The 27,012-nt window shown below is 39.6% G+C and overlaps 1 protein-coding gene across 12 annotated transcripts in view; it reads left to right on the forward strand.

Annotated features, from left to right (window-relative positions):
• The window catches only part of FMNL2 (formin like 2), a 474,212-nt gene that overhangs the window by 347,968 nt on the left and 99,232 nt on the right, over positions 1-27,012 (forward strand). For all 12 annotated transcript variants that reach the window (XR_010150095.1, XR_010150096.1, XM_054679872.2 and 9 more), the window contains 2 exons: positions 19,114-19,194; positions 25,420-25,496. Coding sequence is in view for 10 of the 12 variants with exons in the window: in XM_054679872.2 (XP_054535847.1) it covers positions 19,114-19,194; positions 25,420-25,496 (158 nt within the window). In the remaining 2 variants the exon portion in view is untranslated. The remainder of the gene's footprint in view (positions 1-19,113; positions 19,195-25,419; positions 25,497-27,012) is intronic.

Genomic DNA, 27,012 nt, shown 5'->3' on the forward strand with positions numbered 1-27,012 from the left:
ACCAACTACACAGTACTTCAATGACGTGTTTTACCAACCTCATCCATGGCTTCATCTCATTATTCCTGCCTGCATTTTCCCTCCACACTGATTTCCTCACTGAAAAAAACTTACATGAAGTTGTAAACTTTTGTAAATTATCATTTTGAACAAGATATATTTAAATATATCAGCATTACTGGTGAACAAAGATTATTCTTGCATTGATAACTAAACTGAAATGTTCTCTATGCTATAGGCATTGTACAAATTAGTGCATTGAATCTGTTCTGCTTCTCTCTAAGGAAGCAAATATGGAGTGTCACAATAAATGCTTTCTCATGACTTGACTTTATCATGAAGTGGCCGTTCATTATTTAATTTGGGGCATCAACTTTTTCATACTTCTATATGATTGCATTAGTCTATCACTTTGTTTTGTAAGTATTTATTTAAGTGTGTCTCCCTCAAGAGTAAGTTCCTTTAGGATACGGGCCTCTAACAACTTGCTTAGTGCTTGAAACGTGCTTATTGAAAACATGTTGAATGAAAGAAATAATGGCTAATATGGAAGACAGTGGAGAGGAAGCTTGCATTATTGGCAGAGAGGGCAGAAGGGAAAAAGCAGTTGAAAGAGGTGGCCTGGAAGACTAAGCAGACGTTTGCTGTTTCCATATCCTTCTCACCTTCCTCTACCTGTCAGTGTGGTTTGCTTTTGGTAAAGGAAAGCAATTCACTGCTCATTTTTAGGAATTACTTTAAAGAAAGAAGGATAACATTTTTAAGTGTAATAATTCAGTGGTACTAAATACATTCATGTTGAAGATAAATATTTCTTAATATGACAGATGCTGATAGGAATAGAGAATAAATTCCAGAAATTCTGTCCCAAATTTAACCAAATTAAGATTAAATCCCAAAGAGCTTTCTATAGTAACAATATTGCAGAAATGCCTCTTGGTCCTTTCCTGGCTTATTGCATAAATACAAAGATGACCTGAGCTTCTGTGGGTCTCAAAGGTGAAAGTAACATGGGAGACGTGTCTAACTAATTCTGGAGGGAGTGGGGCTACGGAAGCCACGGAAGAGAGACATCTCTGCTGGATTTTGGGTGCAGTGAGGTGTATCCCAGCGTACCCATTTCTGTGTTATAGTAGGTGAACAGAGTTCCCATGAAGACATTATTAATTTAACGACTCTGTGGGGACACAGAGGCAAATTTTGTAGTGTGAGCGTAGAAAGCTAGAAATGTCAGGTTTCTTTGATAACTGCAAATAAAACCCCTGAAGCTACTTAGCTGTAAGAGCTCTTTCAGTGGTATTTACACTTATGGAAAGAGAGAAAGCCCCTTAATCTCACTTGTGCCTCAGTTTTTGGTGCAGACCCTGTGCTGCACGTTTTGGTTTTGGAGCTTTGGCCATTTCCCGTAAGTTTAGAGCTCTTAGCACAGTGGGTACTGTGGATAAACGCTGGTTTAGGGGGTTTAGAGATCCTGGATGAATTTAGACTTTTAGATCATTTATATCTAGAAGGGCTGTTAGAGACCATTTATCCCAAGCCACTCTGACTTTACTTTTTCTATTGAAAAAGTTAACACATGCTTGTCCAAGAAAGCTTGTGGAGGAGCATGTGGAGTGAAGTGCGAGTCCCTTCGCCTTTCCTATGTTTCCCAAGCCCCTTATTTTATAGATGATGAAACTGAGGTTCATAGAGCCTAAATGAGTAGGCCAATGCCAAGGTCACCCAGATAGTGAAACGAGAACATCTGTTTCCAAACTCTACTCACAAGTTTTTCATTTGTTGCCTGTTATACCAGGGATCTGGAAACAAGCCATTGAAGCAAAAATTATAGTAGGTAAGGGTTTCTTACCGAAGTTTTGTTTGTGGCTGCTCAAATGATTTAGGGGGTGCCTATAGAACTTACAGGTTGTGGATTCATAACTGTGCCCCTGCTGGATGATCAAGTGGAAGTGGTTAGTCAAAGAATTCAGGACATTGGAGATGACTAATGCAGATGGGTGTAGATTCCACCAACATATAATCCAGTCCAGAAGCTGTTAGAGGTGCCATCCCTATGCTGGGTTATAAAAGCTTCCTTCTGTGTTTGCTGTTGCTGAGGGTGTGATTGGTTATTTTCTGTGGTGATTTGGCATGAGTGGGCCTTGCCTCCTGATAGCTGGCTGTTGCTTTGCATAGTAGCCTTGGGGCAAGGGCCCAACGGAAGGGTCAGACATGGAAAATCTCCCCTTTCTTTACTTATATAAAGCGATGGAGAGAAGCAGATTAAAAAACAAAACAAAAGATGAGCGTGAAGAGGTAGCAGGAAATTGTAGCCACTTAGACTCAGCTTCCTGTGCTAAGCGTTTCAGGGAGGTCAGACTGCATCTCTCCAGGCTTGGCATGGGTCCTGATCTAGGGAAGGGGAAGCCCTCTGCTGCCACTCAGCCAGAGCAGAGTCAGGCCAGTGGCACTAAGAAGCCTCATTACTCTCATTGTGAGAGGTGATCTCTTGTCTTTTTCAACACAGCTGACCCATACCATATACATGTATTTAATCATTAAGAATATAATTTTTTTTAAACCCTTTACTTGTGGTCAAATACTATTTCTTTAAAAAAGAAGGGCAGGTTTTTTACTGGAGAACGTGCATCAATATTTAAGCCAATTTGCCATTGGAATTAAATTTTCTAAAACATTAAAGAGCAAATATATCTCCATGGTTTTTAGTGTTGGTTATTTTTTTTGAACGTGTTCATGTTTTTGTGAGCCAGTTAAAGCTCTTTCCTGCCTAGTAAACAAGTACTACAGAATCCTGATAAATTATTTCCTGTGGGCCATTCCAGGTAAGGAGGACTTGTCCTTGGAGCACCAGAGGTGATAAATGAGTAGTGACAGTGGTGGCATTTTTATAGCCTATTTTGATGTTGGTGGCTGCTATGTTAGAGTCATTTGAGCAAGCATAGGAAGAGCAGAGACAGTGGCGAAGAAGCTGAAGGAAAAGATGGTGATGCCAGCAATAACCTTTCCCTGCCCCTTTCCCTCCTTTTTGCTCCTAGACTTCAGACTTAGTCTGCCTTTTAGCCCTGTTTCCCAAGTTCCAGGCTTTGATTCTACATTTAGCTATGCTCACTCCTTTCTGGCTTCTCACTCCCAGCTGTTGGGATAGCAGACAGCCATTTCTCCCTCTCCTTCTCCTCCCTTCCTCCTATCCTCTGGCTAACTGACATGCTTCCTGTACTTAATATTTTAAATTGGTTATATTTTTATCAAGTTTACAATACTGTGGTATGATTAAATGCTATTTTAAAATTATTAGGTTTTTGCGATCTGTTTAATTCTTTTCAAATTTTGTCTTTTGACCCTTAGTTTTCTCTTACCATTTTGATATCCAGTCTTCCCCCTCTATACTTTCATTCTTTTGATTGTGCATTAGTCAGATTTTTTGTTTGGTATTTGTTTTCTAGTTCATCTTTTTTTAAAAAAAATCGGTATGCACCTTATAAAATTTTTCTCTTGTATTCAAATAAGGTCATCACAATTAAAACGAATAGTAATTTCTTAATATCTCCTGTTGTCCAGTTTATTGTTCTCAATTTTCCTTTAAGATGTTCTTCCTATCTAGTTTGCTCAAATGATAATCTGGTACAGGATCAGTCACATATTGTATCTGGCCATGTGTTCCTTAAATTACTTTAAACTGGAGTAGACTTTTGTTTATGATGCTCATGTGGTGAATATAGTAGGCAAGCCCTCTTATAGAAAGTTTTGTTTTTTGCATTTACCTGTTTCCTAGGGGTGCCTTAGCTCCTGAGTTTCCTGTTAACTAGAAGTTAGACTTGAAGTCATTACAGATTGATGTTGAACATCTTTGTGAAGAATATCATAGAAAAATAATGTCTGGTTGTCCCATCATTAAATAAGTTTGGCCAGTGACAACTTGATGGCCCCATTGTGTAACTGTTTTCCCCTTGTCCTGGAGAGAATTCTGTTTGGTGTCACTTTGTCACCATATATACGTCCAGTTACTTATCAACCTTGTACCTAATGGGTTTGAAACCAATTGATAATCTTTTGTTGAATCAGTTTCATTACAAACTGGAAAAAGATTATTTTCTAATCTCTCTTTCCTTCTATTAATACAGTAAACTAGTAACTAGAGCTTTCAACTGGGACTTGGTTTATCCTGGAATATAATTATTCCTGGAATTTTTCCCCTCAGTTGCCATTTTTTTAAGTAAGAATTTGGATTAATAGATACCTCATAAGATGACCAGTGGGTTTTCTCTGGTCTCCTTTTTTGAATATCACTACGAACTCATGAATTTTCATGGGTTCATCATGTTTCAATCAATGTGATAGTATTTTTGAGGCTCATATGATCACTTCTTTGATCTATGGGAATCCCTTGGTGCTGGTTCTTGTGTCCTTTTCACATGACCCTCTTAATCCTTGAGAGCTTGTTTTATGGTATGAAACATATCTTCTTTGTATCTTAACTTGTATCTTCTTTGCCCAGGCCCAGGATAAATCATTTCTCCAATGATCCCTTTTCTTTTTAGTGGGAGGTAGTATTAGAGATGAGGAAGTGCATGCAAAAGGTTTTTATAGCTGCTGAGTCAATTTGCTTCTCAGTGTAAGTTTCTAGACCTTGAAAATACAGGTCCAGAATTTATGGATTCAATATTTTCAAATCAATTTTCATTACTTTGCTTAATCTCTTTGATTTTATAGTTACCTTTCTTTTACAATGAAATGTTTGATTCCTAACAGTAATATAATTATTTACCTTTTTCTATCATATAAAAACTTTCAAAACAAATATGAGTATCATTACTACCTAAAACATTACTAACTAAATTACTGACTGTAGTATAAGGTTTTTTGTAGTTTTCTGTGCACCAAATGATAGGGTAACGAATAGATGCTATCTTAGCGTCCTACGGCTGCCATAACAAATTACTGCACATTTGGTGGCTTACAATAACAGAAATGTGTTCTCTCATAGACCTGGAGACCAGAAGTCTGAAATCAGGCTGTTGACTGGGCCTTGTTCCCTCCCAAGGCCCTAAAGGAGATTTCTTCCTTTCCTCTCTTTCCTTCTGGTGTCTCTGGGCATTCTTTGGCTTGTGGCTGTGTAAATCCAATCTCTGCCTCCATCCTTACCTGGCCTTCTCCTCGTCTCTGTGTCTTCTCTTGTCTTTTATAAGAACAGTTATTGGATTTAGGGCCTACATGGATAATCTGAGATGATCACATCTTGAGATCCTTAACTTCATGACATCTGCAAACACTCTTTTTTCCACAAATGGTTATACTCACTGGTGGTTGGGGGAGGAGGTTAGGACATGGCCATATCTTTTGGGGGCCACCATTCAACCCACTACAGACACTAAGATGTATAATGATTCACATAGTAAGGTTTTAATTTACATAATCAGGTTGGATATTGTTGGCCATTGGGGGTCAAATTCTACACAATCAGGGACCCAGGTGAGGCTATTTTCAACACACAGCTTCCGCTTCACCCTGGGAGTCATCTCTTTCCAGTCAGAGGGAGAAAGAACATGCAAATGCACACCTGGGAAGTCTGTGGGCCAGGCCTGGAATTGGCACATATCACCTGCACTCTTACTTGTTGACAAGGACCTGCAAAAAAGGATGAGAAATGGAGACTAGCTGAGCACCCACGGGGAGAAGAAAATGTTTGTTAAACAACGACTGCTAGTCTCTGCCACGATTACCAATTTTGATAGTCTTATAGTTCATTTGTTTTAGGTTGTATTCAGTATTAAAACTTGCCCTTATGTATTCATTAATTTATTCATTGACTAGGCATTTAGTTTTATAGGCGAGGGAAAGGAAAGAGTGAGGTGAGACATGGAGTGTGCATCTGAGTTTTCCTTATAAGTCAAGGAAAAGGCTCCAAATGGTTGGTAGTACCAATTTGTTTGTCCCGAGTTCCAGCAATGTACCAGACAAGAATTGGCTGTGGGACGAGGTTATTTTTCCCACACCCAGAAGAAAAAAAAGGGCATTTTGTATCTTTGCTACTTTCTGCTTGAGATTTCGAAGGGACTCTTCATTTTCTTGAGCTCTCCAAACCTGAGAAAAGGCACTGAATTAATTGCTGTTGAAAAGAAGTCAAGTTTCTTTTCATTTCCTTCCTAAAAGCAGTTTCCTTTCCTTTAAGACTCACTCCAGGTCTCTGATTCTTTGATTCTAAAACACTGGAAAAGCAATCAAATAGCAGATGCCAACTCTTTGTATGTTGAGCTTTTGGAGTTTTGGAAAGTTGGGTCTGAACCTAGAAGTGAATTTACATTACGTCTTTCCTCTTCTAGAGGTTTCCTTTGGCCTATAGCTTTCATATGGGAGAGAAAAATGCTGGCCTACCCTACAGAGATTGGAGTCAGGGGAGAGAAAAAGGGAGAAAGGTAGTGAAAAGAGGAGAGGAAACAATTATTCCTTTTAAAACCATCCTTTTTGGTGGCTTGATAGAAATACTCTGTCAGAAATGCTGTTTGGTATTCGTTGCCAGAGCTAGACATCAAGGGCTTAGTCTCGTTTGAAATGTTTAGGCTTTAGAAGGAGCAAGATAAGTGGGGAAGGAAAAAAAAGAAAAGAAACTTTCAGGCTGTATTTTGCCAAAATGTATATCACAGTGCCTGCCTTCCTGCCTAGCAATACAAATGGAATTATAGATCCCCCACTCCCACCCCACCTTTTAAAAATGACTTAATTGCCTGAGCTGGCTTAGACTACGTGGTTGTCTTGTTTAAAGTAAAGTTTATCATATGAATGACTTTTATAAACTTGAAGACACTGAGGTTGATCTTTGACTATCTTTTAGAAAATCATTGCTAAGCAAATTAAAATGATTTATTAAGGCAGGTTAGCTAAGAATTTCTACCAAGTGATACAGATACTACCTTATGTCATTTTAACATTTGACTATTTAACTCATAATCTTTGTTTGTAGAAGGCTGTTGTTGCTCACCTTTCACACACACACAAACACACACACACACACACAGTCAAAGGGCTTTCTAGAAGTTGTACAGCAAGTGCTTGAGCTGAAACTAAAACTGAAGTCTACTGATGCCTGATTCTGAAAAATTTTATGTTTAAAAAAGTTTTTTGAGAAAACCACCATACAATTGTAGCTTCTCCACCATCAAGCAATTAAATAATTAACTTCACCTTGTGAAGCGTGATGTGCTAGATGCTAAGACCATCATGCTTCAGAAAATATTATGCTGAATGTTTCAAAACAAGGTTGAAAAAAGATACATACACTTAAAAGTAAACTGTAAAAGACTAAATATATAATGGAATGCTCTTAGCCCAGATACATACTGTTTCCTGGTTGCCTACAGTGTTCTTGATGAACCTTCAAGGAAAGAAAGAGTTTAAAAGAAGTCATTTTCTAAAGTCATTGAGGAAATTGAGGTGTCTACAGTCTTTATCCCTGCTGCAGTAGTAAAACAACATTTATTTAGGTAGCAGAAATACAAGGTAAATTGGTTTAAATTTCTAATGATACTGTAGGTATTTGGGAGTACAGCAAGGCTGGAGGAAAACTAATTAGAAATATGGTTTGGGTTTTGTAAGAAACAGCTATACATAGGGCAGAGACTGTGTATATCCTCCGTCAACATGGCGGATACTAGCTGTGGATGAGTCCAAGGCTTGTAGCAGCATCTTCAGGTACTAGAAATATCATTATACAGATGTTTCTTACCGGTAAAACCACTGTTGGTTCTCTTCACAATCAATTGGACCACAGCCACTTAGTTATTGATATATGTACCCATATTTTCAGATAGAGTATAACTTCAAGTCAGTCTAAAACCCTACAAGATGAGCACATCTAACAGGTTAGGTGTGTGCTTATATATTTTTGTCCTCAGCAATGACCCATTTAGAGGGACCTCCTTTCTACTTTCCTTCTCTGCCTATCCTTAGATCCTATTTGAAAGTTTGGCTTAATGACTGATTTTGACCATGTGGGTCACAGATTGAAACTATTGTTTGCTTAATCATGGGATCTGAAGATGAAAAGAAAGAATGTGGGGCTAATTTGAAGGGGTGTTTGTGTTTATTATGCTAAATGTAAAATCAAGATGTAAGATCTTTTTTTTTCTTGAGACAGAGTGTCGGTCTGTCACCCAGGCTGGAGTACAGTGGCACGATGTCGGATCATTGCAACCTCCCCCTCCCAGGTTCAAGTGATTCTCCTGCCTCCTGCCTCCCGAGTAGCTGGGACTACAGCCGCCTGACACCACGCCCAGCTAATTTTTGTATTTTTAGTAAAGACAGGGTTTCACCATGTTGGCCAGGCTGCTTTTGAACTCCTGACCTCAAGTGATCCCAGAGTGCTGGGATTACAGGTGTGAACTACTGTACCCAGCCTAAGATATAAGATCTAAGGGGAAAGCATACAGTGGGATCACTGGAGCCTGGGTTTAAGATGTAGGTCTTCATGTTATTAGCACATGTTGCTTTAGTTTTTATGTTTTAGAAGGAGAATATTTATATATCCAGGAGAATGGGATGTGGTTTAGGGGTGAGGGTGAGGTACAGAAGTTGGATCAAGCTAGTGAATTAAGCAAATATGAGATGACAGTGAAGTCCTATTAATGGTTTGTGGTATGGAGGTACATTTTTAGCCTGACTAAAAAATTGTGATGCAATTACCATAATTTTTAATTCTTTAAATAGAATTATGAATGATATGTTTTTGAAATAGTAAAACTAAGGTTTATAGGATCCCTTGGAGTACTTTATTTCCTGCAAAAGTATTAATTGACAAAGATGAATATTTGGCTTGTCTCTGGTGCATTTCTTCATTAGGGCAAGATAAACTTTTTCAAGAGAGTTGTGCTCAGTAACAAAGTAAATAAATAATATCTAAAATTACTTTGATATACTGTTTTTAATTATTTTTATTGAGGTCTAATTTACATACAATAATGTTCACCAGTTGCGTTTTCCAAAGTGGCTAGACCATTTTGCATTCCTACCAGCGATGTAATAGTGTCCCTGTTGCTCCAAATCCAATCAACCCTTGGTATTGTCAGTCTTTTAAAATTCTAGCCATTTTTATGGGCATATGGCAGTATCTTACTGTGGTTTTAATTTGCATTTCCCTAATGATTAATGATGTTGAGCATCTTTTTATGTGCCTGTTTGACATTTGTATATCTTTATTGAAGGATCTGCTCTGTTCAAATCTTTTGCCTATTTTAATTTTTTTTCTTTTTCTTTTTTTTTGAGATGGAGTCTCACTCTGTTGCCCAGGCTGGAGTGGAGTGGCATGATCTTGGCTCATTGCAACCTCCGTTTCCTGGGTTCAAGCGATTCTCCTGCCTCAGTCTCCCGAGTAGCTGGGATTACAGGCATGCACCACCATGCCCAGCTAATTTTTGTATTTTTAGTAGAGACAGGGTTTCACCACGTTGGCCAGGCTGGTCTCAAACTCCTGACCTCAAGTGATCCACCCGCCTTGGCCTCCCAAAGAGCTGGGATTACAGATGTGAGCCACTGCGCCCGGCCTCTTTTGCCTGTTTTTAAAAAGTGGGTTATTTGTCTTAGTGAGCTGCAGAAGTTTTAAACAATATTCTGGATACAAGTCTTTATCAAACAGATACTTTGCAAATATTTCATTAGTTTTTGTCTCACTTTTTAGTATTTATAATAGTATTTTCTGAAGAACAAAAGTTTTTCTGATTAAATTGAATTTATTTTTTAAGTGGCTCTTGCATTTTGTTTCCTAAGAAATTTTTTGTCTACCTTCAGGTCACAGAGATTATCTCTTATGTTTTCTTCTGGAAATTTTACAGTTTTGGTTCTTATGTTTTAGTCTATAATCTATTTTGATATGTGGGATGAGTTAAGGGTGGAGTTGTACTTTTTCCTCATCTGTCTATCTATCATCTGTCTGTCTATCCATCCATCCATCTATGCTTCTGTATTTATCTAACTGTACCTCCAACTGTTTCAGCACAATTTATTTAATAGACTGCTCTTTTATTCATGAACTACCTTGGTATCTTTGAAAACCAATTGGCCATATACATGTGGGTCTATTTTTGTGTTCTCTATTCTGTTCTACTCATCTATATTTTTATCCTTACGCCAATATGTCTCTGGTTTGATTACTGCCTTGAAATCAGGTGGTGTCAATTCTCCAACTTTTTTTTTTTTTTTTGCTAAATTATTTTGGCTATTCTAGTTCCTTTGCATTTTAATATAAATTTTAGAATCAGCTTGTCAGTTTCTAAGAAAAAAAAAAACCTTCCAGGAGTTTGGCAGAAGATGCACTGACTCTGTAGATCAATTTCAGTAGAATTGACATTTATACAATATTGACTCTTCTGATCTATGAACATGGTACTCTATTGATTTAGGTGTTTTTAATATCTTGCAGGAATTTTTTGACATTTCTAGTAGTATACAGGTCTTACACATATTTTAAATTTATCTCTAAATGTCATGATTTTGGGTGCTATTTTAAGGGATATATTTTTAAAATGTTTCCAATTTTTTGTTCCTAGAGGAATATTGTTTTTGAACAACCTCCCACCACTTCATTTATGCCTTTGTAGAGAGAGATGGTTTATGTTACATCATCGTACTTACCAAAACCCAGTTTTATAATTAAACACTATTTTATGGCTTCTGTAATAGAAACAACTGCCTTGGATAAAAGTTGAAGTTGGGTGTTTTGAGCTTGGTTCTTACATTTAAATCTGTGCCTAAATTAAATAAAAGCAAGTGGTAAGGGTAGGATGATTAAGATCTGATGAATTTCTCTTATTTTCAATTATTATGTTCACAAGCATGCTTTCTTTGCACGTATCAGACCCTTCGCACCACTTATTGATTTTAGTGGAAAGCAGCTTCTTTAGCTCCTCCCATGCTACTTGCTTTAAAGTTTCACTGACAATAAAACCGCCTCAGTGAATATTCCAGTTCAGTTTGATTCAGCTAGCACCTATTGGAGTTATGATAATTATACCCACAATTTGTACACTGTTTGAATTGAGGCCAATGGAGTTTCAGATAAGCCAATTAATTTAACTGTAGTCAGAAAAGCAATTCTTGAAATCGGAGCTTGTAATTTAAAAAAAATTCTTGAGTAATTGAAAATATTAGTGCTCTTGAATTGCCTAATGGTTTCTACAAGAACTCTTAAGGCTTATTTTGTCTTTTTTTTTTTTTTTTTTCTGATCAGATTTTGAACTCTGTTCTCTCCCAACCCCTAATGTTTTATTTGTATGATACATGACCATCTCTGGGGACTCTGAAAGATCATCTGTACTTTCTTTTTGTTTGAAAGGCATTCCTAAGTAAGAGGAGTAGGATTAAAGAAACCTACTCAATATTACATATTAGAAAATGAGTTATAGGATGTTTTGGTCAGGAAAGACTCATTGAACTAGAATAAATTCTCACTAGTCTAAATAAAAGAAAGCATTTGGAAAAGTCTCATCAGAGGTTATTTTCAGTCTGAGAGCTGTAATGGAACACTTGGAAAGTTGTCCTTTCCTCTTCAACTAGCAAAATGATTTCATATTCAGAGCTGAAGAATGTTTTGAGGCTCTCCAAGAAACTATGGCTGTGGAATGAATCTGTCGTGCTGATTTTCAAGTCCAGTCTAGCGCAGAAATGGCCAACTTTAAAAGTTGGGAACGGAGGAAAGAGGTACACAGTATTAATCATGCACGTTTTCACTATTCAAGACTCCTTGTTGTCTGTCCTGTATTCCTAACCTATTATTTGACATCCACTGTCGTTTGTTCTGACTTACCATTTAGATCCTTTGTGCAATTTTCATAAACTGGATTACTAGAACTCAGCTAAACCTCTTGAAGTTACTACCACATATCCCTCCTTTCTCTGCTTTTGTTCCCATGTTCCTGATCTGGAAAACTCCTCTGTCTCCTGCCTCTTATACCGTCCCAGGATATCTGTGCACTGCCTGCCTTCATAAATTCAATTCAAAAGCCACTTTCTCCAGGGAGGTTCCTTTGATCATCTCAGTTGGGAAGAGCCTCACCTTTCTTTGAACTTTGAGAGGATCACATATGGCTCTTATCATATTCTACTTTGTATTACAACTATGTCTGTTGCATCTCAGAGATGAGATTTAATACTTTGCAATTGAATTTATTTCTTTTTGTGCTTTTTACAGTGTCTTCTGTAATGTGTTCTGGATAGGTGAAAGAGTAAAAAGCCTTTTTTAAAGTTTTTGTGTTAGTGCCTGGAAACAGGGGATCCAAACATGTTAGTAAGATTTAAAATGTTCAGAGGCAGGGGCTTGTTTAGCAAGATGTTTTCATCCAATAATAACCACTGGGATCCCTCTAAATAGTAGCCCAGCTGGCACTAGCTTCCTCTGGTTGTCATTATACAAATTAGAATCTCATCTGAACTTGCCTTCTTGGCCATCTATTATAGTCAGTAGGCAGAGACTTAATACTTTTTCATTTTCTGTCAATTGTCCTCTCCTATCTCACCATCCCCAACATGCTCATACGCATACTTTCTGTAGATGGGGACAGTCCGCCAGCTACTCTGAAATTTCAGAATTTTTATTTTGGGGGAAACAAGGAGCATGCATTCTTTTGGGGACTTTGGTTCTCTCAGTTCTTTGGGAATCCAGGTCTATTTGTGTAAATCATTTTTTATTTGTATAAATGGTTAGCCCTGGGAGGGCAAGGTGTTAGGGCTTACCTCAGGCCCTCCTGTTTAGGGATGCTGATTGGTCTTGGCAACCCTCTCCCCTCTTCTAGCCCACCCTGCACCATGCAGGTGCACTGTTCTTGGCCTCTTCCATGTTGGATAAATCATTTCTGTCCATATACAATATTATTGCAACATTTTATTTTCATCTTTTCCTCTCCCTGTTACTTGTGTCAGCATTATCTATTTTAGAGGGTAAAACCCTTGAGGATATGAATTATGTCTGTCAGCTTAACTCTGAAGAGTACTTAGCACTAAGCTAAATCTTACAAATTAGTACTTACTAATAGCAATAGTGCTGGTTGTAATATTGGCTCATTTAGAGACTGCAGTTTGCCTACTCAGCCTTTGGAAAGGATGCCCAACTACTTCCAGCTTCCAGGAAGAAAACATTCAAGTGTAGTGACATTATGTGAACAAAAACAACGCCCTTTAAATTGTTACTATCTAAAATGAATTATTTTAGGATCAAGATAATAAAACATTAATACTCACGTAATGATGGTGACATCTAATTCATCCCTGAGGATGTTCAAGCAGTTTATGTAGCTCTGCTAATACACCACTGAAATAGAGCCAGTGACTGTGTGGCTATACCAAACGGGAGAGAAACTCAACAGTGTGTGCCCTGAGAGCCATTCATCCCCTGAGATTTCTATTTTCAGATGTCATGTTATAATTTCTTTCCTTAAGCCTCAGAATATGAAGGTGTAAGATAAACTGGAATGGAATTCTTGTTTGATTGTGTATCCAAATGTGATTTATGGAGCGGAAATGCTTATAACATGCTTGTTCTGAGTCTAGCTCACACCAAATTAACCCCAATTAATTTCTCATGTAATTGGATAGAGAGGATGTAAAAGATCAGAAATGCTAAGCTAGATGAGTGGAATGTCCAATTTCAAACCTTTACACAGAAAGGCTTTCAATGACAAACTCTATTAGATTTAAGTGGAGAAAGAGAAGGAGGACATGTAGGGAGAGGAGGAACCAAAGAAACAGTTCAGCTTGTTAGAAAGAACTTAAGTCTGCCTGTCTGTGTCTAGTAGAAAAGGCCATGTTGTAGCATAGCTGATGAATTCTGTTTGCTGTGACTTACCTAATTAATTTACTACACCCCTGTCACAGCCCGTCACTTAGTTCTTTTCAGAATGGTCTAGTTTCCCACCTTGGGTTGCAGTAGACTTGGTCATTAAGTGGAGTCCAATAAGTGTTTTGTCTTTTCCTTGTCTGCAAGGCAGGTATGTGTATAGGCAGCCTAACCTTCCAGGCAACCAGTAGAGAAAGAGGAAGCTAACATACGCCTTAGGGGATTGGGTTAATGAGGAAATGTATGGTTATGAAAGGCATTAGATGGCTTTAGATCTACGAGAGACACAGCTGCGGCTCATCAGCAAATGTTCTTTGGCTCTGACGTGAGCTTGACTAACTTATGTCTACTGAACCTGCTGGGGTACATCCTGTAGAGTGTGCTTATAGTCTCTTTGTTTACTTTTACATTTAAAAGTTACCCTTAATTTATGAAAGAAGTGACTTGTATGTGACATTTTTAAAAAGTTTAATTCTTTGAACATTGTTGAAGATCAACTGTGTGCCAAGTATTCTTTTACATACTGGGACTCAATGAAGAATAGAACATGTTTCCGCCCTTTAAAAAATGTTTATACTATTAAATTCAAGATGAGCATGCTTATTATAGTGTAGTAAAATGAACAAGCATCAGAAAAAGTCAGAAAACTGTGTTTGAACAACAGAAACATTGGGAAAATACATCAGAGACCTTACACACACACACACACACACACACACACACAGTATATGATTTCAGGTAAGTCATTTAATCTTTAAGCCTCAGTTCCCTCATCTGCAAAATGGAGATAATATCTACTTGCCAGATATAGAAGCTTGAGTGAGCTAAGGGGTCTAAAGAATGTGATAAACTGTGAAGTATCACTGAAAGATAAGTTACAAATCAGAGAAACAAAAAGTACTGCCCCACATGAAAAGTTAATTGTATTTGAAATATCTCACTAAAAGATATTTGAAGAATCATCTACATGATGGATTGCACATAGTTGCTAAAGGCAAGGAGTTACGAATTACATTACTTCTAAATTAACCAGTTCAGGGAAGAGGAAGATGAGGATTAAAATTCATTATCTGGAATATTTTATATGAGGTTTTTTTTGTTTGTTTGTTTTTTGAGATGGAGACTCGCCCAGACTGGACTGCAGTGGCATGATCTCAGTTCACTGCAAGCCCCACCTCCTGGGTTCAAGTGATCCTCCTGTCTCAGCCTCCCAAGTAGCTGGGATTACAGGCACGCGCCACCACCCCTGACTAATTTTTGTATTTTTAGTAGAGGTGGGGTTTCACCACGTTGGCCAGGCTGGTCTCAATCTCCTGACCACAGGTGATCCACCTGTCTCAGCCTCCCAAAGTGCTGGGATTACAGGCGTGAACCACTGCACCCGGCTGTATTTTTATGAGTTCTTAAATAAAACTCATATAAAACTTTCATGGGAACCATGAAAGAAGGAAAGAGGGAGAGGGAGAAGAGAAAAGAAAACTCGGCCTACATCCAGGGACCCAAATAAAAGTGTTATGGAGGAAGAATACAAAGCCCCAATTGTTTTTGTAAAACTTGGGGTTGCCTGTCTAATATCTAAAGGAACCACTGTTTGAGTTATAAATTCAGCACCTGATTTGCCAAACCTTTTCTCTCTGTTTCAATGTGGCCAGTTTGAACAACAGAAACATTGGGAAAATACATAAGAAAATTCCAGCACCTTGCCAAACACATTTATTTTGAAGGACTTCAGATGGATTATGGGCATCCTATTTATTTGAATTAATATATTTTTCCCTCTAAATATTAGAATTTTAGATATTGTATTAAAAGTCGAAACTGCTTTGGTTGGCAGTCTTCCATTACCCACACTTTTAAAACTGCTTCATATCCCATGTTATTTTCAGGACCTCGTTGCCTGCTTGCTTGACATCAATGATATAAGTACCTTTATTAAGTTACCAACTTGAGTTGCACTGTGTAGAAATGTTATTCTTTAGTCATGATGAGCTATCAAAATGAATTGAAAAGGCACCTCCAAAGTCTTGGTGATCTTGCTCCTTTTGATAGTTACCACCCCTCCATTGAGAGTCCCAGCTTTTCTGTTCACTTTGATCCTCTTGCAAAAAGCACTCAAAATTGGCAGCTTCCATGACTCCATCTTCTAGAGGGTGGGTGGAATCAAGAGTGAACTTCAGAACCTTCTTTTTCTGTCTTCCTTCTCCTCATTTGCCACAAGCTTTTTCACGGGTTCCATGGCAGCAGTGGAGGTAGAAAGAGGAGATGGGCAGACTATGCCAAGGCAAATGGCCCCACCTGAGTTTTCTTAGAAGTGGATGCAATGTGGACCAACTGTGTTTTAAAGCATGAGGCTTCCTTATTTTCTCTTTCTTGGAAATACATCAGTAAGCTGCTCAAACAAATGAAAAATATGTGGAATACAACGACAAATGCTAAATAAGCATATTTGAAAAAGTATGAGTTTATTACATGTAGACTTTGTTCATAATTTCAAGTCCTAAGGAAATATAGTCCAGTCAACAGGACCAGCAAATGTGTGTATTTGAGTAAGCCTTCTGAGTCGCCATAGTCCCAAATAGGAAATGAAAAAAAGCTGCCTTTACTGACTGTCAAAGATAGGGCTCACTAAATGAGTGAATGCTACTGCGTTACATGTGCTACTCCACCAAATTTTATTATTGTAAAAATAAAATTGAGCCCAGGAGTTCGATACCAGCCTGGGCAACATGGTGAGACCTTGTCTTTAGAAAATTAGCCGGGCGTGGTGGCCTGCACCTATAGATCCAACTTCTTAGGAGGTGGAATTAGGAGGATTGCTTGAACCTGGGAAGTCGAGGCTGCAGTGAGCTGTGATTGTGCCACTGCATTCCAGCCTGGGTGACAGAGTGAGACTCTCTCAAAAAAATTTTTTTTGAATAATTGGAATTATATTATTTAAAAGGATAATATTTATTTATATTCTGATATGTGTTTGGCATCAGCTGTTGTCATACACAAGGTTGGAAATAATGACTGGCTTCTAGATAGCTCATCAGTTCATTTTTCTGAGCTTCTTGTGATTATTTTAGCCCTCAGCTGGACTACTGCTAAATCCCCAATGCAATAGGATCCCCTCTGATTCCTTGGTGAAGTGATGGTGATTTAAAAAAAGTAGTTTATACACAGACACAGTGATGGCACTAGAGATGTTGAATAGTTGTGATTACTTAGAAATTGCTCTCGAGATAGAACATTTGAAGGAATAATTAGAAAAAGTATGCTGCTCTTTTTTTAAAAGCAGCTTGATTGAGATAGAGTTCATATACTACAAAATTCACCCTGATTATTTTTAAATAAAGGGAAAATATTAATAGGTGTCCTACTACAAACCATTCCCCCTATTTTCAAGGATAAACAATAACAAATATAGATTTTAAATAATAAGATTATCTTTTCAGTATTATTACAGTGGCCTTTAGCATTTTAAAATCTACAAGCAAGCAAGGCTTCAGTGGACCATGCAGAATGTTGTGGTTCCCTGTGTTGGAGAAATACAAGTTTCTATGGGATAAACAAATGCATGCACATGCTGGCCAATTGTCAGAGTGAAATACCAAAAAATTCCATTGTGGAGTAAGTGATAACCAGATTATAAAGAATTAAAGTAAGAAAATACCTTTTGGGTTGTAGGTAGAAAAGAACATGATAAAGATTATCCTCATTTCTTTTTTTCTTTACTTTTCTTTTTTTGTTTTAGACAGGGTCTCGCTCTGTTACCCAGGCTGGAGTGCAGTGGCACGATCAGGGCTCACTGCAGCCTTAACCTCCCGGGCTCAGGTGGTTCTTCCACCTCAGTCTCCTGGATAGCTGGGACTACAGGCATGCGCCACCACACCCAGCTAATTTTTTGTATTTTTTGTAGAGACGGGGTTTCACCATGTTACCCAGGCTTGTCCTCATTTCTTGATGAATCTTTGTTTTTCCTTTAGAGCTGATTTAAACTTTTTTGTGTGTGAGAAATATAGCATCTATATAGAAAAGGTAGTTAAGCCCAAGAACCAGCATAGTAAGTAGTATAAAGCCAGCACCTTTGTAACTGCTACTCGGATCAAGAAATAGAACTGCTGGCCTCTTAGGAATGTGCCATATTTCCCCCTTTGATTATGACTTTCCCCACTTCAGTCCTCCAACCATGACTTTCAGGGTGATTATCTCCAAGTACACATATATACACACAATATAAAACCATATATCTATATGTATAGTGTTACCACTTGAGTGTGTATCTGTAACCATTAAAGTTTAATGTCACCTATTTTATAAGTGTGAAGAAATGAAATCAGGTGTTCTTCTTGGCTCAGCATCAGGTTTGTGAGATCCATTCATAGGAGCATGCAGTACATGGCTTGTTTTCATTGTAATCTAGTATACCATTGTATGAACGTAAATATAAGTACTGGTTCATTTTATGGTTTGTGGACATGTGGCTTCTACCCAGGGTTTTACCGTTGCCTGTTCTGCTTTGGACATTAGGGTCTATAAAACCTGATACACGTGGCATGAATTTTTCAAAGTATGGTTCCTCTTTTGGCAGCATTAGCATAAAACGTGTTAGAAATGTTGATTCTTGGGCCCCACCTCTGACCTACATTCAGATATCACCTTGGACTGTATATTATGTATGTTTATGCTTATTCCAGTGACTGCCTTTGCTCAGGATACTTTTGGATCTTCCAGGTTGGAATCCAGTCATGTCGGCACACACATGTGTACCCATGCAAACATAACACTCCCACATTCCAGCAATTGACTCGTTGCTCATATTTGAAAAAAATTAGCTTTATCAGTTTGAGTCAAATCTTTTGTTATTTTCGAAGATAAAATAAATATCCAAAAGAGAAAGATTTGCCAACATTGAAGATATTCAAAAGAATATGCAAAAGATTGAAGACCTGCTGAAGGAGGACCTGAAACAGGTTGGGCAAAACACCATTCCTAGAATGGAAGCTGCAGGGCCCTACAGAGAAAGCAGTACTGACTCTGGAGTTGAGCAGATGTGGGTTCAAACCCACATGTACATGTGACCAGCAGTGTCATCAAAGAGAGTTCTGCATTTCTCTGAGCTTCAGTTTTCCTCCTATGCAAAGAGGGGATCACATCTACTACCAAGATGCAAAACAGTTAGTACAAAATGACTGCTCGCAGGGCCACATTTATACTGTGGATGCATTTTGGTCATATTTTGGTAACATAATCTGATGTGGCTGACTGTCATGGCTTCATACCTTTCATGCTTTGGACTTTTGTGCTTTCTGCAGGAACGATTCCAGGTGAAGAATCCTCCCCATACATACATTCAAAAGCTCAAAGGCTATCTGGATCCAGCTGTAACCAGGAAGGTAAGATGGATTTGTTTCCACTCTTTGTTATTGCTTCCTTATTAGCGAGCAGAATCCTCCTGCATTGGAAGAGACCTTCCTTCCTCTGCATTACAGCCTCTGCCAGAGCCTCCACAAAAAACAACCTTGGGAGACCAACAACGTAAGAAGACAAAGGAAAAAAAACAACCTTCTCACTTGAAGATGTGTATAAAAGTTCTTTCCTGACATGAGAGTCACGTACCTCTGATGGTTGTTGAGTCACTGCTATTTCCAATTACATAGGGCAGTGAGTGCAGTCCAGAGGTGTTCAGGCCCCTAGAAGAGCAGGCTTTGCAAAGGGAATACTTGCCTTTCAGTTTTTTATGCCTTGGTGCATTTCCAGAGACCTTGAAAAATCACTGGGCCTTTGTCATCCCAGCTGTGCACTCACATCCTGTGTTGATGCTTTTAGCAGCTCCCGCCTGCCCCCCCAACCCCTGCCCCTGGCCTGAGAAGGTAAGTAGAGAATAGCTGATTCCATTCTCAACAGACTCTCCCCTTTTACAAACAAGCCCTGCTTTGTGCAGCCACACAATTGGTTTAAACTGATGCCTCTTGGTAAAGCATGTAGCCTGGCACGGCCCTGTGGGCCTGAATCAGTCCTGGGATGTCTCAGGGCAGAGCTGTCCTTGCTCAAGATGGGTGAAGGGGTGCTTTACCAGATAGCATTTGTTTTTCCATTGACCTACAACTCCTGCTTTTAAGGCTCCAGCGAAAATCTCTCAGGCTGATTCTCTCTGTTGTTTCAGTGTGTGATTCTTGAGAAAAGAATGGTATACTTTACCTAGTTAGCCACTGTTCTCAGGGCTCTTGATGCTTGCATTAAAAAAAAATCTTTTTCTTTATCTTCTACTCTAACTCTTCCTCCCCTCACCGCCCACCCCCCGACCAAAAAAAAAAAAAAAAAGTCCAGCAAAGGAGAACAGCTATTATTTCCTTTTGGAAGTTTCCTAGGCCTTTCTCTTACGGTTAATATGTAGACAAGGGGAAATAAAATCTAGTAGTGATGATGACAGTGTAGTGCAGAACTTCATCACTGGCTGTATGTCATATGTGACTTGAATGTGACACAACCTTCAATCCAGGAATGTACCTGTCAAAGTATCATGATACTTCTCCCCTCGTAAATGTGGCACACACATTTCTTTCTAAAAGACCTGTTGTCAGGTCTTACACCTGCAAATGAGACTATTGTTCAGTTCTTGTTAACTTCTCTCATTTCTCCCTTTCCCTAAGAATGTGGCAGTCTTAATTTCATCATTTAAAGAGGTCTGTAAAGGAGGATACACCCAGGCCTGGCACAGTGGCTCACGTCTGTAATCCCAGCACTTTGGGAAGCTAAGGTGGGTGGATCACCTGAGGTCAGGAGTTCAAGACCAGCCTGACCAACATGGTGAAACCCTGTCTCTACTAAAACTACAAAAATGAGCCAGGCATGGTGGCAGGCACCTGTAATCCCAGCTACTCGGGAGGCTGAGGTAGGAGAATCGCTTGAACCCAGGAGGCGGAGGTTGCAGTGAGCTGAGATTGTGCCATTGCACTCCAGCCTGGGCAAAAAGAGCAAAAAACTGTGTCTCAAAAAGAAAAATAGATAAATAAATACAGACACACCCATATACACAAAATACATCCCCAGACAGGTGTTTTTCTGCACTATTTCTTTGCAAAGGGACAGCAAGATTCTGTTTTAGAATCGATTTCTAAAGGTTTTCTGAAATCTCCAAACTTGTAACCTTCAGGCTAGATGGCTCAGACCTCAGCATTGAGTCCTAATGCTCACCCTGAGTTGAGTGTGGCAGAGATGCTGATGTTTATACAGAAGACTGAGACCTTTCCTCATGCAGAATTCATCCTACCTCCAAAAAATTCCTTCCACATTTTTCCAGTTCTGAATAGAAAGGAAAAAATATGCACACTCCTAGGGAGTGCTGCTTAGGCCCCCACTTCCATACCCCACATGGAGGAAGATGCTTAGAAGGAAGAGGTGGGCTTCCTCCTGGCACAGTTCCAATTTTCCTTTAGATCAGCTGTTTCTGGGTTTAGGCAAAGAGAACAAAGTGAAACAAAACAGCAGATAAGCTTCCCAGAAAATGTTTTGCTTCCTCACAAATAATAAACTGGAGCAGGACATAAGATGTCTGTTTGGGCCTTCATTCCCGACATTTCTGCCCTGGCCCATGTGCGTTCACCTGAATGGCCATGTTTGGTCTGTGCTTCATCTTTCAAGATCAGTCATTCAGCTCAGAAAAAATAAAATGGGTGGTGGATTAACCACCCCTGCTTTAGTAAGATTCTGTCAGGAGCTGGCAGGAGGAAATGATCTGTTCCACACAACATAATTGTAATGCTTAAAGCCTGGAAAAAAAGGAGATTTGTTGAAATAAGACATGGCTTGCAGTTAAAATGAGCTTAAAATTCTCAGCTGTATTATGGTGGGGGAGAAAAAGATTTCAAATCGGGGCTTTAAATTTCAGCCAGACAGTCTAGGTTGGGCAGTTTTCCTTTAGCTGTGTCTGGAGTCCTCGAATACTTGATTCGTTGATCTTTTGTGCAAATTGAATAGAAGATACTTAATTTGCTTTTTTTAAAAAAAATTTTTAAGCATTTTCTATTTAGATTTTCTTCTAAATAGTTTTAAATGAAACCTCTCGGGCAGAAAAGGAAGAGCCTAAATTAGATATCTCTATGAACAGAACTCTCCAAACCAGCCTCCTTATTTAATACCAGGAAGTGATTAGTCTGTGTTTAAAGGAGTCTGGTCCTTTGCTGGCGCTGCAGTTGTGAGATGAAACCTATTGTAGGGCTCATCCTGGGCTCAGCTGCCTCTGTGGGCTCATCCCAGGCCTCCCTTGATGGGGGGAGGGAAGGGAGAATAGTACAGACTGCTCACCGATCCTCTGTGGCTCCCCATGGGCACATAATTTCTTTTCATAGTGTTTTAAAGCACTCTAGATAGATTTTAGAAGTGCAAAGTGTTAGCACTCATTGTGTATATATTAGAGAAGTGGACTCCAAGACTTCTCTGTGGCCCAGAATCTAGCTGAAAATTGAGCCGTTCCTTAGATAATGTAATACAGGAGTAAAGTCAGTTTAGTTTGCCTCCGTTATCAGGCAGTTGCAGAAGGGTAGTGCCTAGGTAGCATAGTCAGTGCCCAAAAACAGCGCTGCTGCTGTTATTATTACCTCATCGTGTTTTGATTTAGTTACCTGGTTTCGATACATAGCTCTTAGTCCTTCAGTGGACCCTCTTTTATACTCTGCTATGTCCTCAGTGCTACGCTGGGTGCCCTTGTGCCTGATGGCATATGTAAGGGATGACCTTGCCCCGAGGAAGCAGAAGGCGGCATTAGGGGCTGGGTGTTAGTTCCTTTGTGTTGCTATAAAGAAATACTTAAGGCTGGGTAATTTATGAGGAAAACAGGTTTATTTTGGCCTACAGTTCTTTAGGCTGTACAGGAAGTGTGGTGCTGGCATTTGCTTCTAGTGAGGGCCTCGGGGTTTACAATCATGGCGGAAGGCTAAGGGGGAGCAGGCGTGTCACTTGGTGAGCAAGAGGGAGGAGGTACCAGCCTCTCTTAAACAGCCAGATCTCACAGGAACTCTTAGGAGTAAGAAGCCACTTATTATCACGAGGACAGCACCAAGCAGTTCAGGCGCTATCTGCCCCCATGACCCAAATACCTCCCACTAGGCCCACCACCAACATTGGAGGTCCTATTTCAACGTGGGATTTGGAAGGGACAAATATCCAAAGTATATCAGGGGCCCAGCAGAAGCAAAGGCTGCAGGGAATGAGTCAGAAGTGCACATAACACAGAGCTTGGAAGGCTGAGTTATTTTCTGACAACCACCTGTGCAGGCAGCCCGAGACTTAGGACTCTGACATGGGAGTGGCCACATTGAGCAGCCAGCATATCTGGAAATGGTTGCCTTAGCTGTGTGACCAGAGACCCTAGAATTTTTTGTCTCCTTTCTCTTCCCTTCTCTATATACACAGCAGACTGCCTGCTCCATTCTACTGACTCTCCTCTACTCTATTCCTAATTTTTAGCTCCAAGGAAGAATTTAAAGAGAGAGAATACCTTTAGCTGCCCATCCTGCATTACTTGCCCCCATTCTTTTTTTTTTTTTTTTTTTTTTTTTTTTTGAGATGGAGTCTCGCTCTGTCACCCAGGCTGGAGTGCAGTGGCCCAATTTCGGCTCGCTGCAACCGCCGCCTCCCAGGTGCAAACAATTCTCGTGCCTCAGCTTCCTGAGTAGCTGGGATTACAGGCTTGTGCTACCATGCCTAATTTTTGTACTTTTTAGTAGTGACAGGGTTTCTCCATGTTGGCCAAGCTGGTCCTGAACTCCTGACCTCAGGTGATCCACCCACCTTGGCCTCCCAAAGTGCTGGGATTACAGGCGTGAGCCACTGAGCTTGGCCATTACTCCCTTTTCAAGCCAAGTACTGTGCCGAGCCTCCTCATTGCTGGGAAGTGGTCTAGGAAGCTCTGGGGTTGGGTGTCCTCCAAACTCTCAAGTATGCCACCATTTGTTAGGCCTGTTTCGGCAGAAGAGGGGAGTGCCTCTCTTTTTTCCATCACATTGGGGACATTTTTATTTCCTACTTCTTACTATACCTGGATTCTGGAAACCTGACATGGTCTTTTTAGATTGTCTTGGGAATGGCATTTATGGAGGAACTGTGAGACTATCTGCTTCCTTGGGGGCTCTGCTTAGAAGCAGCTGGTGGGGAAGCCAGGGGCTTTCAGAAGAAGATGACAGGGTAACAGGAGCCTGCTGTGCTGAGCCGTGCTTCAGGCCTTCATGAGCCACCAAGTCCCAGGTGTGGGCGTAGCTCTTGCCACCCCACATTCTGGAATCCTTACTTCCATCCTCCTTCCTTTTCTTCCTGTCCTTGGAGCTGAAGGACTCTGTGTCCGCTGCAATTGTGGCAGCAGAGGAGAGAGGTCCTTTATATCCTGAGCCAGAATTCTCAAAGCTCTTTCCTGTAAACAGTGTGACATAAAGGTGGTTCAGGTTCGTAGCACAGATAGTCTGGAACTCCGCTTAGGAGGCGCTGACATCAAGTTTTCTTCCTTCAAAGTGGCCTGAGACTGTCACTTTATATTTCTGTAGGAAAATGTGTTCCAAAGGACTGATGTGCAATGTAGCCCATTGATATCTTGGAAATGATTTAGGGTCAAGAGGCTAGAGAGGTGTATATTAACACATTTACTATCAGAGGTGGATTCAGTGAAGAAAGAAGCCCCGAGGGATTCCTGGAAGGGTAGGTGGGATTTTAACAGGCAAGGGAATGAGGAAGGGCAGTTCATGTCAGGAGGGTGGTGTGCTCTGGAGGAAGGACCCTCTAAGTGAGGAATAAGGGGCAGAGGTAGCTCTGCATGCTTATTTTTGCAACGTGTTAGGTCACGCAGAAAAAAAATTAACATAGCAGGCCTGAGACTGCTATGCTTAGCAAAGGGCCTGCTTGCAAGGTTGGCCCTTGGCTGGCATCTAGGAACTTGTGTTTGACGGGGGAAAGTTCCTACCATTTCCTGATAAGACTGTTTCGCTGTGCCTAAACTGTTTATGAAAACAATACGGCTTATGCTGAATGCCTCTTTTCCCTCTGGGAGTCTGAATTTGTGTAATGTACTAGGCAGAGAGTTGCCTATTAAACCAGCTCCCAATAAGAACCTGGCCACTGAGTCTCTAATGAGCTTTATGCATGTTGTCATTTGTGTCTCCTCGGGGAGAGGACTCCTGGAAGATTGCACCTGGTTTCCTGCACGTTTTTTCCTATGCACCTTTTCTCTTTGCTGATCTTGCTTTGTATTCTTTTACTGTAATACATCATAGCCACGGGTATGACTGTATGCTGAGTCCTTTGAGTGCTCCTAATGAATCATTGAAACTGGTGGTAGTACTGGGGTCCCTGACCCATAGGAATATTGGTGAATACTGCTGTGTGTGTGGGGTAGGGAAATAAAACCTACTTACCTAAAGGCACATTACATAAAACAAGGACTTTTTGTAGTCCTTTCTCAGTAGTTAATTTTCATGGTGAGGAAAATTTGTGTGCTCTGCAACAAAAAAAGTGAGGGAAGCCCATTTTAGAAGTGAAGATATTTTTCATATTGTGTTAAATTTATTATAACTAAGCTTCAGTTATAGCAGTTGCTAAAATATTTTGTGAGAATATGTGTTCTTGAATTATAGAAATTCAGACGGCGTGTTCAAGAATCTACACAAGTGCTAAGAGAACTGGAAATTTCTTTAAGAACTAACCACATTGGGTAAGTATACCCCTTTAACATCTTAGCTCTAAAGCTTTTGGACACTTTACAAAGTAACTGAATCATATCCAAAGAATTGAGCTTCCTTATGGGTCATTATAAATTAAAAGACTGAGGTTTTAGTAGATGAAACCTTGTTAGTACTCAAATTACTTACTGCCCAAGAATCAGCAGAAGCAAGACAGATAGTCCTTGATGTGGAATTCATAACAATTCTATATTTCTTTGAGCGGGTGCAGTAAATATGGACACTTGGTTTCATGTGTGCATAACAATTCTCTGGCAAATCAGAAACCCCCAATAGTACATGTAGACTGAGATCTTGGAAAATCTCTAAGCTTTTACTGTAGTTCTCCAAGTTGGTTGGTTGAAGCTGCTTTATTTCCCTTACGTTAATTCTCTAGAGTTTCTGGCCAGAAGGGGACGGAAGCTGGAATAATGTCACTTGACTCACCTCATTGCACTCAGACACATTCTCAGTCTCTTTTTCATACATCTCAAAACCTCAGGACCATGAAGTGTAAATCCACTGTGGGAAAATAAAGTTCAGGGAATCTATGCACTAAGCATTCTGAGTTTCTTTCAGACAATGACACGGTGCTTTGCCTCAGGCAAGAACAGCAATATTATATTCTCCCTTACCCCTGGGTGGCCTAATTGTACTATGTCTTAAAACAAGATGGCTTCTCTCTAAGGTAGAATGATATCAGGTATCCTATTTTGTAGCCCTCCTTCTGCCCAAAGCACCTGCGTAACATTGGGCAAGCTATTTAACCCCTTTGGTTTTGATTCTTTGAGCTTTACAATGAGAGGACTATCGACTTTTAGATCTTTTAGAATTTTCCCATGACATTCTTTGCAAGTCTATTGGAAATTAATTTTGATGTATATATATTGCACTTTAGTTTTACAGAGTATGCTGTAACATACAGTAAGTTCTGTCTCGTTGATAGTTCTTCTTGAAAACCATGAGTTTAAGTGAAATAATGTTGTTATAAAACCTTTTCCCCCCCTCATCAATGTCATAATGAAATAATGTTATTTGAGGTTAAGTAAGGACTTGATGTGGATTTATTATGTAGATAAAAGTTTACTTCAGACTGCTGTAAGCCATTCAAATGGTTAATTAGCATAGTTATTTCAAAATCAACTTTTAGAAACTGTAGAAATGCTATTGTGATTGATAGGTGATGGAACTTGGGTAAGAATGTGCATTTCTTAAATGATAACCAGCAGGTTTTTCACCTTGAGAATGAAATATTCAGAAAATGAATTAATTCCAGACTTTGTCCCTGGAAATGAGCTATAGAACAAAGAATCATAGAGTCATGATTTTAGAACTGGAAGAGAAATTAAGAATTGCCTGATGCCTAATTTTACAGATTAAAAGAATTAAAGACAAGAGAAGGTGAGTGAATTGCACAAAGTCTACAGCTGTAGAGCCAGGTGCTTTGGCTCAAGTTGCTCTGTTGTTTTTCCTGTATGACTTATGCTGGCAGCCGTTTCCCTGAAAGTA

The sequence above is a fragment of the Pan troglodytes genome, chromosome 13, assembly GCF_028858775.2.
Source record: "Pan troglodytes isolate AG18354 chromosome 13, NHGRI_mPanTro3-v2.0_pri, whole genome shotgun sequence".
Taxonomy (NCBI): domain Eukaryota; kingdom Metazoa; phylum Chordata; class Mammalia; order Primates; family Hominidae; genus Pan; species Pan troglodytes.